The sequence below is a fragment of the Dermacentor albipictus genome, unplaced genomic scaffold (assembly GCF_038994185.2).
Source record: "Dermacentor albipictus isolate Rhodes 1998 colony unplaced genomic scaffold, USDA_Dalb.pri_finalv2 scaffold_14, whole genome shotgun sequence".
In the NCBI taxonomy this organism is placed as follows: domain Eukaryota; kingdom Metazoa; phylum Arthropoda; class Arachnida; order Ixodida; family Ixodidae; genus Dermacentor; species Dermacentor albipictus.
The window spans coordinates 8,867,428-8,882,880 of NW_027225568.1; the positions used below are offsets into that span (position 1 = coordinate 8,867,428).

Below are 15,453 nucleotides of genomic sequence, written 5' to 3' on the forward strand. Positions count from 1 at the left end.
AAGTAAGAAAGGTGGTTTCGTTTTGCTTAAGACTGTTTTTGTATTTTAATAGTAGAGTAAAGTCATACAATAGCTGAAATGGAAGTATGCCATATTTTAGAAACAGATCCTTTGTATGCGCATCGTGTACTACATTCGCTATATGACGCAGTGCCCTTTTCTGTAGAGTACACATTTTCTGAATGTTCCTCCATGAAGTAGTTCCCCATATAAGAGTACAGTAGGCACCACTCGCCTCCTTGAAGCCCTTGGGTTCAGCGAGAGCAGTGGAAAAGTAAACATGTCCACAATAGGCATTAGTAAGAGGTGATTAGAGGATTAGTGGAAGAAAAGTAGGCAAACGACAAAAAACAGAGACTTGCAAAAGCACAGTTCGCAATAGGGTATCAGAAAATTTGGTTGTGGGAGTTCATAGTGTTTTTTTTTTATTGTTTAACCTAGGTAGGACATTAGGCAGTATAATAGCAAGAGCTTGGTGGCGCAACCCACTGACCCGTTCCAAAGGGGACACTCATAACATCCATCCATCCATCCATCCATGCATCGAAGGGCAAAGGAGAAATTCCGCAGCAGTACATGTCTCATACATAGCTTGTTTCGACAGTGGCAATACATTGTGTTGCTACATTGATTTAGTGCTATATGCATTATCGTCGACAGTGATCATGACATGAGTTACACTGCTTTTTGTTCTTTAGTTTAAAACCTGTATAAATTAATGAAAGGCATGCTGGGAATGCAGATTCAAGAACTAAATTGTACTATTTACCAAAATCAGGCACACTTTATTTTATAATGAATAAACCGTCATTAGGAGGAGAAGGTCAGAAAATTTCGTGTCCAATCTTTCTTGAAGTTGGCCTGATTGGTTTTAAGGGGTCCAACCATTCTTGAGCACAGGAGAAGGAAGCCAGCCCTTACTTGCGGACAATGAGTGTTGTCATTAGTCCTGCACATACAAAATAGTCAAATAGTACACTTAGCCTGCTGATCACTAAATGCCATACACCTGCAACACGCTAGATTTTTTAAAAGATATTTTTTGCATGAACAAATTTAAACACATCGTAGATAACACAACTCCGTCATTGAAAGGTACATTATACAGATTTTGCAGAATCTGCAGAACTGAAAGTGTCTGCCACTGTGAAAAGTTTTAAAAAGAACTTTTATATCCAAAAGATACCTTCACTATATGTACATGGATGTTTCCAATGCTACAAGTAAGAGTAATAAGAAATTGTATAGAAAGAATTTAGAGTTGGTCAAAAGGCTGAAAATAAAATGTGGCAACTTATAATAAAAATTCAGGATTCTAATAAGAAGGTATCTGTACTAAAGGCCTCTTATTAATTTATAACGGTGACCTTTCTGTATCTTAGTACTTCTAAGAATGAATTCAAGATGGGTATACAATTCAATTATGGCAAAGATCAATGGCTGAAAAGGCTAAAAGCGCAATACTTCAGTTCTCATATGTCAAGCTAACTAATGATTGAGCCGCGTACGGGTGGGATGAAACTAAATCCTCTCATTACCACATATTGATGAAATAGGCTACCTTGTTCCTTGCTGAAGGTGCTCAATCTTAATCATTGAAGCATAAACAAGGCTGTTTGAAGGACTTCTGCCGTCACATAAATCTGACATGCTCATTCTAAAAGAAACATGGTTGATTGATTACATTTATGACAGCTAAGCCATTCCACCTGGCTTCAAATGAATATAGAAAAGACGAACTCATTGGGGGAGTGATGTGTGCATTCTGTAAGGCGATAAGCTTGATAAAAATGCCAGACGTTTTCAATGCTGAATGCATTTTTTGCAAGAGTTACTGAAGTGACTGCATTACTTTACCTTGGCCTAATCAGTTCCTGATACTATGTGACAATGAGATGTACCTAACCAAAGTGGCAGTTGTGCTTTTTGGTGGCCCATTACGATGGCAACTCATCACAAGAATGCAGACAGCATGCCAGTTAGCCACACAAGCTACCAAGTTTGTATTTCATACGGGGTGGACTTACCGAGAATATATGCAGCGAAGAGCTTGTGCTCATGCCTCATAGGCAAGTGCGCAAGCAATGGATGGCTGTTGGTGTCACGTGCATCCTCAAGTGGTAGCATAAGCACGACAACACAGGCCAGCACCACAAACAGCACAAGTGGGTCTTGTCCAAATGCAGTCCTGCCTTTCTTCTGTTTCTGCTCCACCAATGGTTGCGACTGGGTAGAATCTGTGCAGCACACCAGTTATACACACAAGCAGGCAAGTTTGTATTTCGCAGGGAAGAATACTTGTAAGGCGGGTACTTTTCTGGCCCCTAAATTTTCTTGAATCTTTCAGGCAAAATGTCCCCCTCCTCTAAGAGGCTGCTACAGCAAAGAATGGACTGTATTACTGCTATGCTGTCTGACGAATGAGCAGAGAGATGATTTTTCAAGTTCAACCTCACTACAGCACTCTGATTATTAAGAAAACTGCAGACTAGTGCTAACAATGCATGCAAATGCATCAAAAGCCCAACTGATTTGGCGATTGGGCCTGATCATAAGGGAGCTAAGGAAACCTTAACGAGCTTGTTTCGACTCCAGATTTGTAAGTACCAGAGTGGCACTTGGTGGAAAAAATCTAATGTCTGCATGCTTTCTTACATGAATACCTTTTAGAGTTCTTGCATAGATGCATACATGCACAAATCTACACATCTATGTGACAGTACATGCTGCCTAGAGAAATCCCACAAGCACCTTCATGGCTGAACTTACCGTATTTATTCAAATCTAGGCCGATAGTTTTTTTCAAATAATCATATTCGGAACTCTAGGGTCGGCTTAGATTCGAGAATTTTAAAAACCGCGCCAGTTTTCATTTTTTCATTGAAACTGCTAAATATGGCACATAGCTGGCGCCATCTAGAAAAGTCAGTATCGCAGCTGCAATTAGCTGTGCCAGTAGCCAACCGTACACAAGCGAGGTCACCATTTTGGCCTGTGTCGTGTCGGTGTGCGGCATGGTATCGTGATGGCATCAAGCAGGAGATGCCACTATAGTGGCGCTTTCAAGCGAAAAGTTGTGATAGCCGCAGAGGCATCGTCGATCCTTCAAGCGAGGCGGGACTTCGGCATCGACGAGAAAAAGGTCTATCGTTGGAGGGGACAATGACAGCAGCTTTTTGCGTGCGCTGCAAAGAGGATGGCATTTAGCGGACCAAAGAAAGGCCGTCACCACGAAGTGGAGACAGTTTTGGCCGACTTTGTTCGGATGCAGAGAGCAGCTGCCCTTCCAGTGACAACAGAAGCGCTCTAAGCAAAAGCTAGGGAACTTTTGAGGGAGTGAGGCCTAACGCCAAAGGATTTCAAAGTCAGCCGGGGCTGGCTTCAGAAATTCATGAAGCGCTTCAGCTTCAGCCTCCGACGTCGCACTTCAATCACCCAGAAGCTGCCAAGCGATTTCGAAGAAAAGCTGATAGCTTTTCAGCGCTACATGCTGCGAAAGAGAGAAGCGGCAGGCTACCTTGGCCAAATCGGCAATGAATGTAGAGACAATCCTGGGAGTTGTGTATCTGAAAATGGGGAATGAGTCGAAAGAGGAGAATGCAAAACATTTCAAATGTATGGCCAAGGATATCAGGGAGTTAGCTATAAAACGGGAGATAATCATCCTAGGGGACATGAATGCACATTTGGAATACTTTGACGGGGCGACAGATGCAACAGGCCAGATGCTAGTAGATTTTTGTGAGGCCCATGATTTCATAATAGTTATAATACTAAAATAGTTAATACTGAAATTAAATGCGATGGAAAGATAACATGGCAAAGAAAGAACTCCCACTCAACAATCGACTACTGCCTAATGTCCCACAAACTGTATGAATGGTTGGGAGGTATGGAAATTGATGAGGAAGGTACAAAAAGCCTGGGGAGTGATCACAAACGAATCAAAATCAGTTTTGGAAAGACAGTACCACTGATAGAAACCAAAGAAAGGAAAGGTAAGAGCAAAGTGAAGGACAGGCAGCTACAAGAAGTGGGGAAAAACATTGAAAACATAGTATCCAAGCAAGCGCAAAAGGCATGGACATACGACGAGTTAATAGGTATGTTGAAATGAGGGCAAGAGAAGGGACAAATTAGGAAACTAGGAAGTAAGCAGGGAAAACATAAACTGAAAAGCTGGTGGGACCGAGAAGTTAAGGAGGCCATAGAGCAATGCAAAGAGGCGTGCAGAAAACACAGAGCAACAAAGAAAAGGGGAGCCCCACCAGAAGAGGTGGAGACAAAATGGGAGAATGACCTTGCAATGAAAAGAGAAGCATCGGCATTAATTCAAGCCAAGATAGCAAGGGTTGGGGTACAGTGGTTGTTAGAGATACGAAAGAAAAACAGAAATGCATGTAAGAAGTTTTGGGAACACATAAGGCAACAGAGTAAGAAGACAAAGGTGGTTCAGCACTCACTGACCACACCAGAAGGAACAAAGGTAGAGGGAGAGGAAGCTCAGGAATATATTAGGTTAACAATAGAGGCAGCATTTGCAGAGCCAGAGGGTAGCGAAACGGAGAACAACAACAAGAGCAGGACAGAATTAGAGGAGGAAAACAGAGGGATGACAAGTAAGGAATGGGGCAGAATTGAACACAAGGTCTTTGTGGGAACAGCGACAGGACCTAATGACACCCATGAAATTGATAACCATATTAGGCCAGAAAAGTAAATTAAAATTACGACAACTTATTGAACAGATAGTTGCAGGGGGAGATGTTCCACAGGACTGGAAATCAAGCAGAATGATATTAGTTTACTAAAGTAAGGGAAGCAAGGACAACATTAAGTCCTACAGGCCAATAACTGTCACATCAGTCATATACAGAGTAGCAACGCAGATGGTTAAAATGAGAATGGAGGAATGGGCAGAATGTGAAGAGATCTTGGGAGAGCTGAAGAATGGATTTCGAAGGAACAGAAGGCTAGATGATAATTTATTTGTTATGTACTGGAGAAGAATGAGCAGCAGGCACTGCTTCGAGAAAGACGACGACGACGTGTGATTGGAAGCCTTGTGTCTGCGTTACCGAAGCTTTGTGTCCTCTCGCTGCGTGCTCTGCTATCCGACCGTTTAATCAATTGAAATATAACACCTCCTGACATTTGGTGGACGTGCTGGGCTCTTCCCAAACCTGGAACTCCACAGCCGGACGCTCCCTACCGTTTCTGCCATGCCTCAGGACACCGCGCAGCCAGATCCTCCCCTGGCATCGCCTGTCGTCTGCTCTGGTGCTCTACGCCAACGAGATCCTCCGGTCTTCAGCAGCAACGACGACCATGACGTGGAGGATTGGCTCTTGTCATACGATCGTGTGAGTGCGCATAACAAGTGGGATGACAAAGCTAAACTGACTAACATCATCTTCTATCTTTCTGGAGTCGCTAATCTCTGGTTCCAGAATCATGAATCCAACCTTTCCACCTGGACAGCATTTACCCATTGTTTCAAAGAAGTCTTCGGTCGCCCTGCTTTGCGCAAGCTTCGCGCAGAACAACGCTTGCGTGGTCGCGCTCAGCAAAAGGGTGAAAACTTTACCAGCTACATTGAACACGTAATTGACCTTTGCCGGCGCATCAAACCCGCCATGCCCGACTCGGAAAAGATCAAGAATGTCATGAAGGGCATAGAGGATGACGTCTTCCAAATGCTCTTGGCGAAAAATCCTCAAACAATTGATGAGGTCATTACACTGTGCCAGAGCTACGATGAGCTCCGCTAACAATGCCTTACCATGCGCCGAGCTGCCGCGCCGGACGACATTGTTTCGGCTTTAACTGACAGTTCCAGCGCTGCTCCCACCCACTCTTCGTTCCTCGACCAAATCAAGCAATTCGTTCGCAAAGAAGTGGCGCGCCAACTGTCCCTGCTGCCTGCTACCCAGTCGTCTGAGTCTTCTTTGTCTCCGGAACTGCGACGCGTAATCCATTAACAAGTCAGCGACGCGCTACCTCTCGCTAATCAGCCACCTTCAGCGACGGTTCCGCTCACGTACGCTGCCGTCGTGGCCAGGCCAAGACCTCCGCCTGAAGTTGCGCATTACACGCCCACAAGCGGCTTCTACGCCTCGCCTTCTGCAGCTGCCAACTACTTGCCCAGAAGCGGCTTCTGCGCACCTCCACAGCCCCTACGGCCAGCTCCGACCAGTGCACCGCTACCTAGGCCCCCTGTTGATAATCCGTGCGTACCCAAGACAACCGGCCGATTTGCTTCGCGTGTGGCTTTGCTGGCCACGTGGCACGGTTCTGCCGCCGGCGAGGTTGGTATCCTCCCGATGCTGCGAGACTTCGAGGGCATGCTCCCGACTCCCAGTCCCACTATTCATGACCAGTTCTGCACTTCGCTTCTTCATCTCCTGCTACCCAAAGCTTCAACACTCGTCGGTCTCCATCTCCTCGTCGACGTTCCCTGTGCCCCATCATCTGCCGCCCTCCAGCTGTGAAGGAAAACTAAAAGGCGCAGTTCGGGAGTCAAGAACTGCGATCTCTTCAAACTGCTCAAGCCCTCGTTTATTCCCTACGAACGTCATTGAAGTTTTTGCCGAAGGTATCGCCGTTCACGTGCTTGTCGACACGGGTGCCGCAGTGTCCATGATTGCCGACCAGCTTCGCTGTACGCTCCGAAAAGCTGCGACGCCGTTTTCTGCCATTCCACTACGCACAGCAAGCGCTGAGCCACTTGAGCCCTTAGGAACATGTACCGTCCGTGTCGCCATACAAGACAGTTTATACCACATTGAATTTGTCGTTCTTCCCCGCTGCTCTCATGCCATCATTCTAGGACAGGTCTTCCTCTCATCTCATCACGCTATTTTTGATTGTGCCCGTGCAGAACTTGCGCTGACTCCATTTTGCGGCAGTCTTTCTGAAGATTTGCCTCCACCTTCTGCTCAAGTGTTCGTCGCCACCGCCACTGATATCCCTCCTTTCTCTTCCGCCCTTGTTCCCGTTTCCTGTGCTGCTTTCTACGATTCCACAGTTCTTTTCACGCCATCTCAACTTGCTGCACGCCGTCATCCCTTCTTGTTTCCCTTTGCCCTCCTTCCCTTTCACCAGAGTTCCAGCGCACTTTACGTTTCGAATCCGTTTTCGTGTCCATCAAGCTTACATCATGGCGAGTGCCTCGGTTTTGCAGATGAATTCGACACGAGCTCTGTCTACGATGTGCCTGATGACTCGACTTCTCTTCACGTTGACTCAATGACTCTCCCTGTCTCTGTGCCTCCGCCCGCATGTGACCGCGAGTTTGCTGCGTCTATCGATCCCAACGTCACTCCGAGTCAGTGCACGCAAATTCTCGACCTCCTTAACCAATTTCGAACTTCTTTCGACCTCCAGAAACAATGTTTAGGCCGTACCTCCACAGTCTTTCATCACATCGACACCGGCAGCCACGCGCCGCTGCGCCAACGTCCATACCGTGTGTCCGCGACGAAGCGCCGTGTCCTCGATGAGCACGTAGGAGACATGCTCCAACGCGGCATGATACAGCCATCACACAGTCCTTGGGCTTCTCCGGGAGTGCTGGTCAAAAAGAAAGATGGGACAATTCGTTTTTGTGTGGGCTATCGACGTCTCAACAAGATAACCCGGAAAGATGTCTACTCTCTTCTCCGTATCGACGACGCACTGGACTGCCTCCAAGGCGCTGCATTCTTTTCATCCTTAGACTTACGATCCGGTTATTGGCAGGTCCCGGTGGCTGATGCAGACCGTCCGAAAACGGCATTTGTTACGCCTGACGGCTTATATGAATTTACCGTGATGCCCTTTGGCTTCTGTAATGCGCCTGCAACTTTTGAAAGAATGATGGATAACATCCTCCGGGGCCTCAAATGGCAGACATGCCTTTGTTATCTCGATGACATTGTCACCTTTTCCCCGGACTTTTCTTCTCACCTGTTCCGACTCAAACGTGTGCTCACTTGCCTGGCCGTTGATGGACTCCAGCTCAACTTGAAGACCGCCCGACAGCTAGTCATCTTTGGCCACATTGTTTCGAAAAATGGTGTGCTACCAGATCCAACCAAACTCCAAGCCGTTGCCGAATTTCGACGACCTAAGAGCACAAAACAACTCCACAGCTTCATCGAATTATTCTCCTATTTTCGTCGTTTCATTCGCAACTTCGCCACCATAATAGCACCTTTGACACAGCTTCTCGCGGGTAACCACGACCTCTTGGCTTGGCCGCCAGTTTGCGATGCCGCACTCACGACGCTGCGCCGTCTTCTAACCTCACCCCCCATACTTCGACATTTTGACCCCAGTGCACCCACAGAAATACACACGGATGCCAGTGGCATCGGTATTGGCGCTGTTCTTGCACAACGAAAGACTGGCTTCGATGAATACGTTGTTGCCCTCGCTAGCCGTGCACTCATGAAAGCAGAAGCTAACTATAGCTTTTTTTACTAAGTTTCTAAGTTTCGTCCTAACCTCTACAGCTGCCCATTCAACGTCATCGCGGACCACCATGCACTCTGCTGGCTGTCGTCCTTGAAAGATCCTTCAGGTCGCCTCGCTCAATGGGCGCTTCACCTCCAAGAGTATGATATTCGAGTGCTGTACCGCTCAGGCCATAAACATTCGGGCGCGGATGCCTTGTCTCACTCCCCAGTGTCAGGCCAGCCCAATTATCAGAAAGTACGAATATGCGAGTCCGCCCTCACCGCCACGGATATGCTTTCGGAGCAGCTGAAGGATCCATGGATTGTTGATATGCTGGCTTTTCCGTCAGACCCATCAGCGTCTCACCCCCCATACTTCGACATTTTGACCCCAGCGCATTCTCAGTGGCCGTGCATTGCGTTGCCAAGCACACCACTTCGCTGTTCGTGACGGGCTCCTGTACCGCCGTAACTACCTCTCGGACGGGCGCAAATGGTTACTCGTGGTTCCTCGGCATCTACGTTCGGACATATGTGCAGCGTTTCACGATGACCCGCAATGCGCACATGCAGGAGTACTAAAAACATACGCGCGCCTGCGAATTCGTTATTACTGACGCGGTATGTACCGATTCGTCCGCCAATTGTCCGCTCCTGCCTCGCCTGCCAACGCTGCAAGAATACCCCTCATGCCTTAGCTGCTCCACTGCAACCATTGCCTTGTCCAGGACAGGCCTTTGACTGGGTCGGAGTTGATCTTTATGAGCCCCTTTCGAGTACTTCAGATGGCAACCGCTGGGTGATAGTGGCGATAGACCATCTCACATGCTACGCCGAAACTTCGCCTCTGCCCAACGCATCTGCGCGGGATGTTGCCGGGTTCCTTGTGCGTAGCATCATACTTCGCCATGGAGCCCCAAGAGAGTTGCTGAGCGACAAAGGCCGCGTCTTTCTGTCTGAAGTTATAGAAGCCCTGCTCAAGGAATGCAACGTAATTCACTGTACTACTACTGCATACCACCCGCAAACTAATGGCATGACTGAACACTTTAACCGCACTCTTGGCGATATATTAGCCATGTACGTCGCATCTGACCAAACAAATTGGGACCGAATTCTACCCTTCGTGACGTGCGCTTATAATACCGCCACGCAAACCACTACAGGATTTTCCCCGTTCTTTCTTCTTTACGGACGCGAGCCTTCCTGCACAATGGACACCATCCTTCCGTATCGCCCTGACACAACGGAGGCTACTACCCTGTCCGAAGCTGCTGCACACGCGGAAGAGTGCCGAAAGCTTGCCCGCACATTTACTTCGGAAGATCAGCAGCGACAGAAGCACCTTCGCGATATTCCCTCCTCTCCGGCACCCTATGCCCCTGACTCACCAGTCTGGCTTTGGGTTCCCGCTACCTGCCCTGGACTTTCACCCAAGCTTGTTTCCAAGTACCAGGGTTCCTACCGTGTCATCAGTCAAACGTCCCCTGTGAATTATTTGGTAGAACCCCTTGAGCCGCCTTCCGATAAGCGCCGCCGAGGGCGCGAAATCGTGCACATTCAGCAGCTCAAGCCGTACTTTGAGCCACCTGTGCTATCTTGCCCGTAGGTCGCCGAGACGGCTCCTCTTCTCCGGGGAGGTAATTGTACTAGAGAAGAACGAGGAGCAGGCACTGCTTCAAGAAAGACGACGACGACGTGTGATTGGAAGCCTTGTGCCTGCGTTACCGAAGCTCTGTGTCCTCTCACGAAGTACTCTGCTATCCGACCATTTAATCAATTGAACTATAACACCTCTTGACAGTTATAACACAGTGCATAGAGATAGCGGCAGCCAGGCAGAAACCACTACGGATAGCTTTTTTAGACATTAGAGAAGCCTATGATAATGTAAACCGAGAAAAGTCATGGAGCCAGTTGAAGGAATATGGTCTAGATAGAAAATTGATTGGATTCCTACAAGTTTATATAGATAATGAGGTAGAGATAACATGGGAGGGAGAAACTACAAAGCCAGCTAAAATAAGTGGTCTCGGGCAGGGCTGTCCATTGTCGCCCCTGCTTTTTATGATTTACACGAGCCAAGTGGAAAAGAGGCTAGAACAGAGCACAATAGGAACCGACATAAGCTATATGCTGGAAGGGCAGCAGGTAGCTCAAGTACTAGCTGGCCTGATATATGCAGATGATATTGTACTGCTTTCTCACACCCGAGTAGGGCTACAAGAACTAATGAGGATATGTGGAGAGGAGGGAGAAAAATTGGGACTGCAATTCAGTAGAGAGGAGTCTGGGACAATAGTATACAATGAAGAAAGGGGGGAACCATTGGAAATACAAGGCACTAAGATTGATCATGTTGAAAAATACAAGTTTTTGGGCATATGGCTAAACGAGGGCAAAAGGTACTTGGAAGAACATGAAAAAATTATGATTGAAAAAGTGAAAAGGAACTCAGCTGTAATGAAACAAAGGGCACCATGGAACTATAATAGGTACAAGGTTGTTAGAGGGGTATGGAAAGGGGTTATGGTACCTGGCCTCACATTCGGAAATTCAGTACTGTGCATGAAATCGGGAGTTCAAGCATGCATGGAAACGAGACAGAGAAGTGTAGGCAGGTTGGTCTTAGGAGCGCACGGGAACTCCCCTAATGAGGAAGTGCAGGGTGACGTGGGATGGACGTCATTCGAAGGCAAAGAAGCAATAAGGTAAAATATGAACAGGGACTCGCAGCACTGTGGGGAAAAGGTGGGCGGGAAAAGTGTACAAATATCTATACATGAAAAGTTTGAACACGAAGTGGACACTCAGAACGAGGAAGCTGAGGAATAGATACCTACAGCCGAGGGAGGGGGTCCAACATGGTTCTAGTCTGGGAAAGGAGGTGAAGGAGACGGAAAGAAAAAGGTGGGAAGAATGAATGCTCGGAAAGCCAGCGCTAGTTATGTATAGGACACAAAAACAGGAGATAAAGAAAGAACTCGTATTTGATAACTTGCGGGGCAGCTCGCTATTATTCGAAGCTAGGATGGGGGTTTTGAGAACGAAAACATACAGGGCTAAATTTGAAGACGTGGACCTTTTATGCACAGCTTGCGGAGCCGAAATTGAGACCACAGAGCATATAGCGCTGAGATGCACAGACCTTCGACCGACTCTGGCTGAGGGAACAGTGACAGATATGGAAGGGGCATTAGGTTTCCCCGGGGAATGAGGGCAAATAGACGAGAAAAGAGTGGCAGTAACGAAGGGGCGGCAAGAGGATTGGTGGAGGAAATCAAGGGAGAGATAATACCATAAATCGGGGAGCTAATGTTTTCTATACTATGTTAGATATTTATTTTGGGAGGAGGAGGGGTGTGAAAACTAGTTTAAGGAGACGGGGATATAAAGAAAAAAAATAGAGGGGGGAGCAAAAGGCTAGGTGGCGCCAGCCGCTGCCCATTACAAAGGGTGCAGCCGCCATCCATCCATTCAGCCGACCAGTACACTGTGAATGAAAATGGTGCCAAGGAGGTGAAGGTGCGCTCTGCGGGCTACGAGAAGCATCGCGCAACTGTGATGCTGTGCTGCACAGCTGATGGACATAAACTCCCTCCTTATATGATATTTAAAAGCAAGACACTGCCTGCTCGAGAAACTTTCCCAATAAATGTCATTGTGCAAGCAAATAAGAACGGGTGGATGACGGGTGCGATGGTGGAAGAGTGGGTTAAGATTGTGCGCCGACGGTGTCCAGGAGCCCTTTTGACAAAGAACTCGCTCCATGTCGTCGACTCGTACCGTGGGCACTTGACCAACGTGAAGGCTACGCTCGCCCAAGCGAACACGGACCTCGCTGTCATACCGAGCGGCATGACGGGCAAGTTGCAGTCACTCGATGTCTGCATCAACAAATCTTTCAAAGATTGTCCACGGAAATATTACATGGACTGGTTGACTGACGAAGACCAGATGCTAACGGCAACAGGCCGCATCAAACGTGCATCGCTATCGCAGCTGGCGGGCTGGGTAGCTGCAGCGTGGGACTACATCCCAGGTACTTGGATTGTGCGCGCCTTTAAAAAGTGCAGCATAATTAATGCGCTTGACGGTACTGAAGATAGTGCGCTGTTTGAAGGTGACAGCGACGACGACGTTGAATGAGCTCTGCACATTCAGATTCAATAAAGGATGTTTGCATTTTGTGAACGCTGTCCTCGTTTTTTCTGTTAAGCCTACATTCGAGGTAATATATTTTGTTTTGTTGGGGTCGGCCTAGATTCGAGTAAATACGGTAACTCTATGCTTGAGTGGCGTATGTGAGGTACTGGCAATGCTACATCCAAAGGAAATGCCTCATGAAACTACACAAGTGGTATGTAACAGACCAGTGTGGCTTTCTCTGGAAGAAGCACTGCGTCATCCTCGTGAGCTGGTAAAAGCAGAGTTCATTTGCTCAACTTCTACGGTGTCTCATTGCAGCATAGCATAGCTGTGAAATTGAGGAATGAGCTGAACAGAATGAGTTAGGTTGCATTGCAAGAAGAATAATCAGGTGGACAGCTTCCAGATGCTCAGCAATGAGCAAAAAACATGTGACTGGGTTAGTTGCACAAACTTGGGCTGTGCCCATCGGCTACTTTTGGACGAGAATGCCTCCGTACAGGACAGGCCTGTGAAATTCATTCTTAACCCCCACACAGCAAACACTTCAATGGCATGTATGCATATATCTTTGTGACTACTTTCACTGTTCCTGTAGCACTCGCTGTCATGTTGTGTGTGCTGTCCTTGATGCTGTGCGGTGCCATTAATGAAAGGACAACTAAGGCAGAGTGGAAGACACAGTGCTGCTGGTATGTGGTGGGCGGAAGAGAAAGAATTAAGGGACACGAAGCTGAGCACTAGAAATTACACTTAGCCCATCACACATGCAGTGGACTATACAAGGGGCATTAAAGATAAAGTTCATGATAATGACTGCATGAATGGCAAAGTAGGCCCAGCACAGTCTGGCCCCAGAGAACCATCAAGCAGGTGCCGTGCTGCAAGTGATGATGACCGCCAGGCAGGTGAAGTCGCGAGGCAGCAGTCCGGCTTCGAGCCCTGAACCTGACGAGCTCTTGCAGCCTAGAACCATTTGCTTCTGTGCTGCTGCATGAAGTCCTCCCAAAACTTTTTTTTTTCTCCTCCATGTGTAACTTTGCCATCGGTCCAATATGATTTTTTGTTATTTCCAGACTTTCTTTTTTTTTCTTCCTCCGCCCATCAAACACCAGCAGCAGTGTCTTCCACTCCTCATCGTCGTCATCGTTTTATTGGCACACCACACACACCACACACAACATGACACTCACTAACCACTGCTTCTGCAGTTACATAGTGTCTTTGACAAATAAAACAGCCCCAATATTTCCTTTCTGTTCCTGAGATCATCGTGCATCACTGAACTAATTGGCAAAGCAGTTAGTCAAGGCACAGATCAACATCCTATTCATGATGGCTGCTGAGTTCAAGAAATTTGTACTGTCAGATTAAGCGAGCAGCACAGATGAAATGTTGCATTCAATCGACAGTGATAGAGTTGCCAGAGACAATGATGGAGAATAAGCATGAATTCTTTCAAGGCAAACTTTGAATGTCTCACTTTATTGGTAACTGCAAAAATAAAAGGGATGCTACTTTTTTTCTTTTTTATTAAAACATGTTCATGTGCGATATTTACTGTACATTATTTTATTTTTACTACTAGAGTTCAGCCTCACAACAGATCACACATTTCCCTAGCAGTCTGTTGCAAAGCTTTAGAAAGGAAAATATTCCACCTATATCTCAAATTCCCATCTCACAAATGTTGCTCTGAATGTGCGCTACTGAGACGCATACTCTCAAGGGCCCACAAGTGTGCATGGAGGTGCAGCTGCAAAAACTGTTGTGGCACCTCAGAAAGGCAATCGTGACCAAGAAAAATAGCAGCAGTTTAAGCGACATTCAATTTGCATCACGCAGGTGTGAATAAACTGGAGTGCCAACATAAGAAACTGCGCCCCAATGAAGGTGCCTGCACATTCACCTTTCTTTTTTTTTTCAGAAAATGCTTATTTTCTTTCTATTACCAACTATCAAAAAGAGACACTAGCTTCCACTAAATGAAAGAAGTCCAAACAGCATTCCATCCCACATGTTGCATTCCTCACTTTTCTAATCACAGCTTTGCTTAAAGATTATTATGCTTTGTACCTAGTTACCAGAATGACACACTTTGATCACAGGAACTCCATAACTAGGTAACTGCCTTTCCTAGTATCGTTAATACGTAGAGGTAAAATGTTCATCAACCAGAGCCTCAATTTAAGCGCAAATGCTTCCATTTTGTTCACTGCACCCACAGGCTTTTTCAAACACTGGCATGTATCATGAGTATACAAAGGGCGATCATTTTTATAAGTTTTATGGAATTTTTAAGCATTGCCTATAGCAGACAGCATAATTTTTGTCCTTGAGCTGGACTATTTGAAGAGGCAGGCATTATTAGCATGAGAAATCAAAGCACATAATCATATAATTTAACTTCTTAATTACATATGCATATGTCATGTGCATTACATGTGCATATGTCAATTTACGAATTGTATGTTGAGCTTGCAAGATGTATCCCCTTGAAATGAATTTCCAGAAGAACACCAGTTTCGAGATACTGTTCCCCAAAGTATGGGAGGAAATATGTGGGCATTCCAGTTACTTTTATACTTCAATGCATAAAAGAACATTTTCTTTAAAAAGGTAAGTGGAACAACTGTGTGCACTTATGGCAAGGTTTACAATACATACCTCTAAACTGGTGTCATTCTGCAAATTTATTCCAACTGGATGCGCCTTGTAAACTCACTGGCAACAACTCTTAAAGTGCAATATGTACTGTAATGTAATTAAGAGGTTAGTTGGTGCATCTTTGTTAATTGGTTGAATATGTGTTTCAATTTCTCGTGCAGATGTCTGCCTCTCTGAATAATCCAGCTCAAAGGCTAGA

General features: G+C 46.4%; 1 protein-coding gene across 1 annotated transcript in view; it reads right to left on the bottom strand.

Annotated features, from left to right (window-relative positions):
• Positions 1-539: 539 nt before the first annotated feature.
• The window catches only part of LOC135913494 (motile sperm domain-containing protein 1-like), a 50,862-nt gene continuing 35,948 nt past the window's right edge, over positions 540-15,453 (bottom strand). Inside the window, exons 5-6 of the mRNA XM_065446061.1 lie at positions 2,028-2,237; positions 540-949 (exon numbers count right to left, since the gene is read on the bottom strand). Of these exons, the coding sequence (XP_065302133.1) occupies positions 918-949; positions 2,028-2,237 (242 nt within the window). The 3' untranslated portion in view covers positions 540-917. The remainder of the gene's footprint in view (positions 950-2,027; positions 2,238-15,453) is intronic.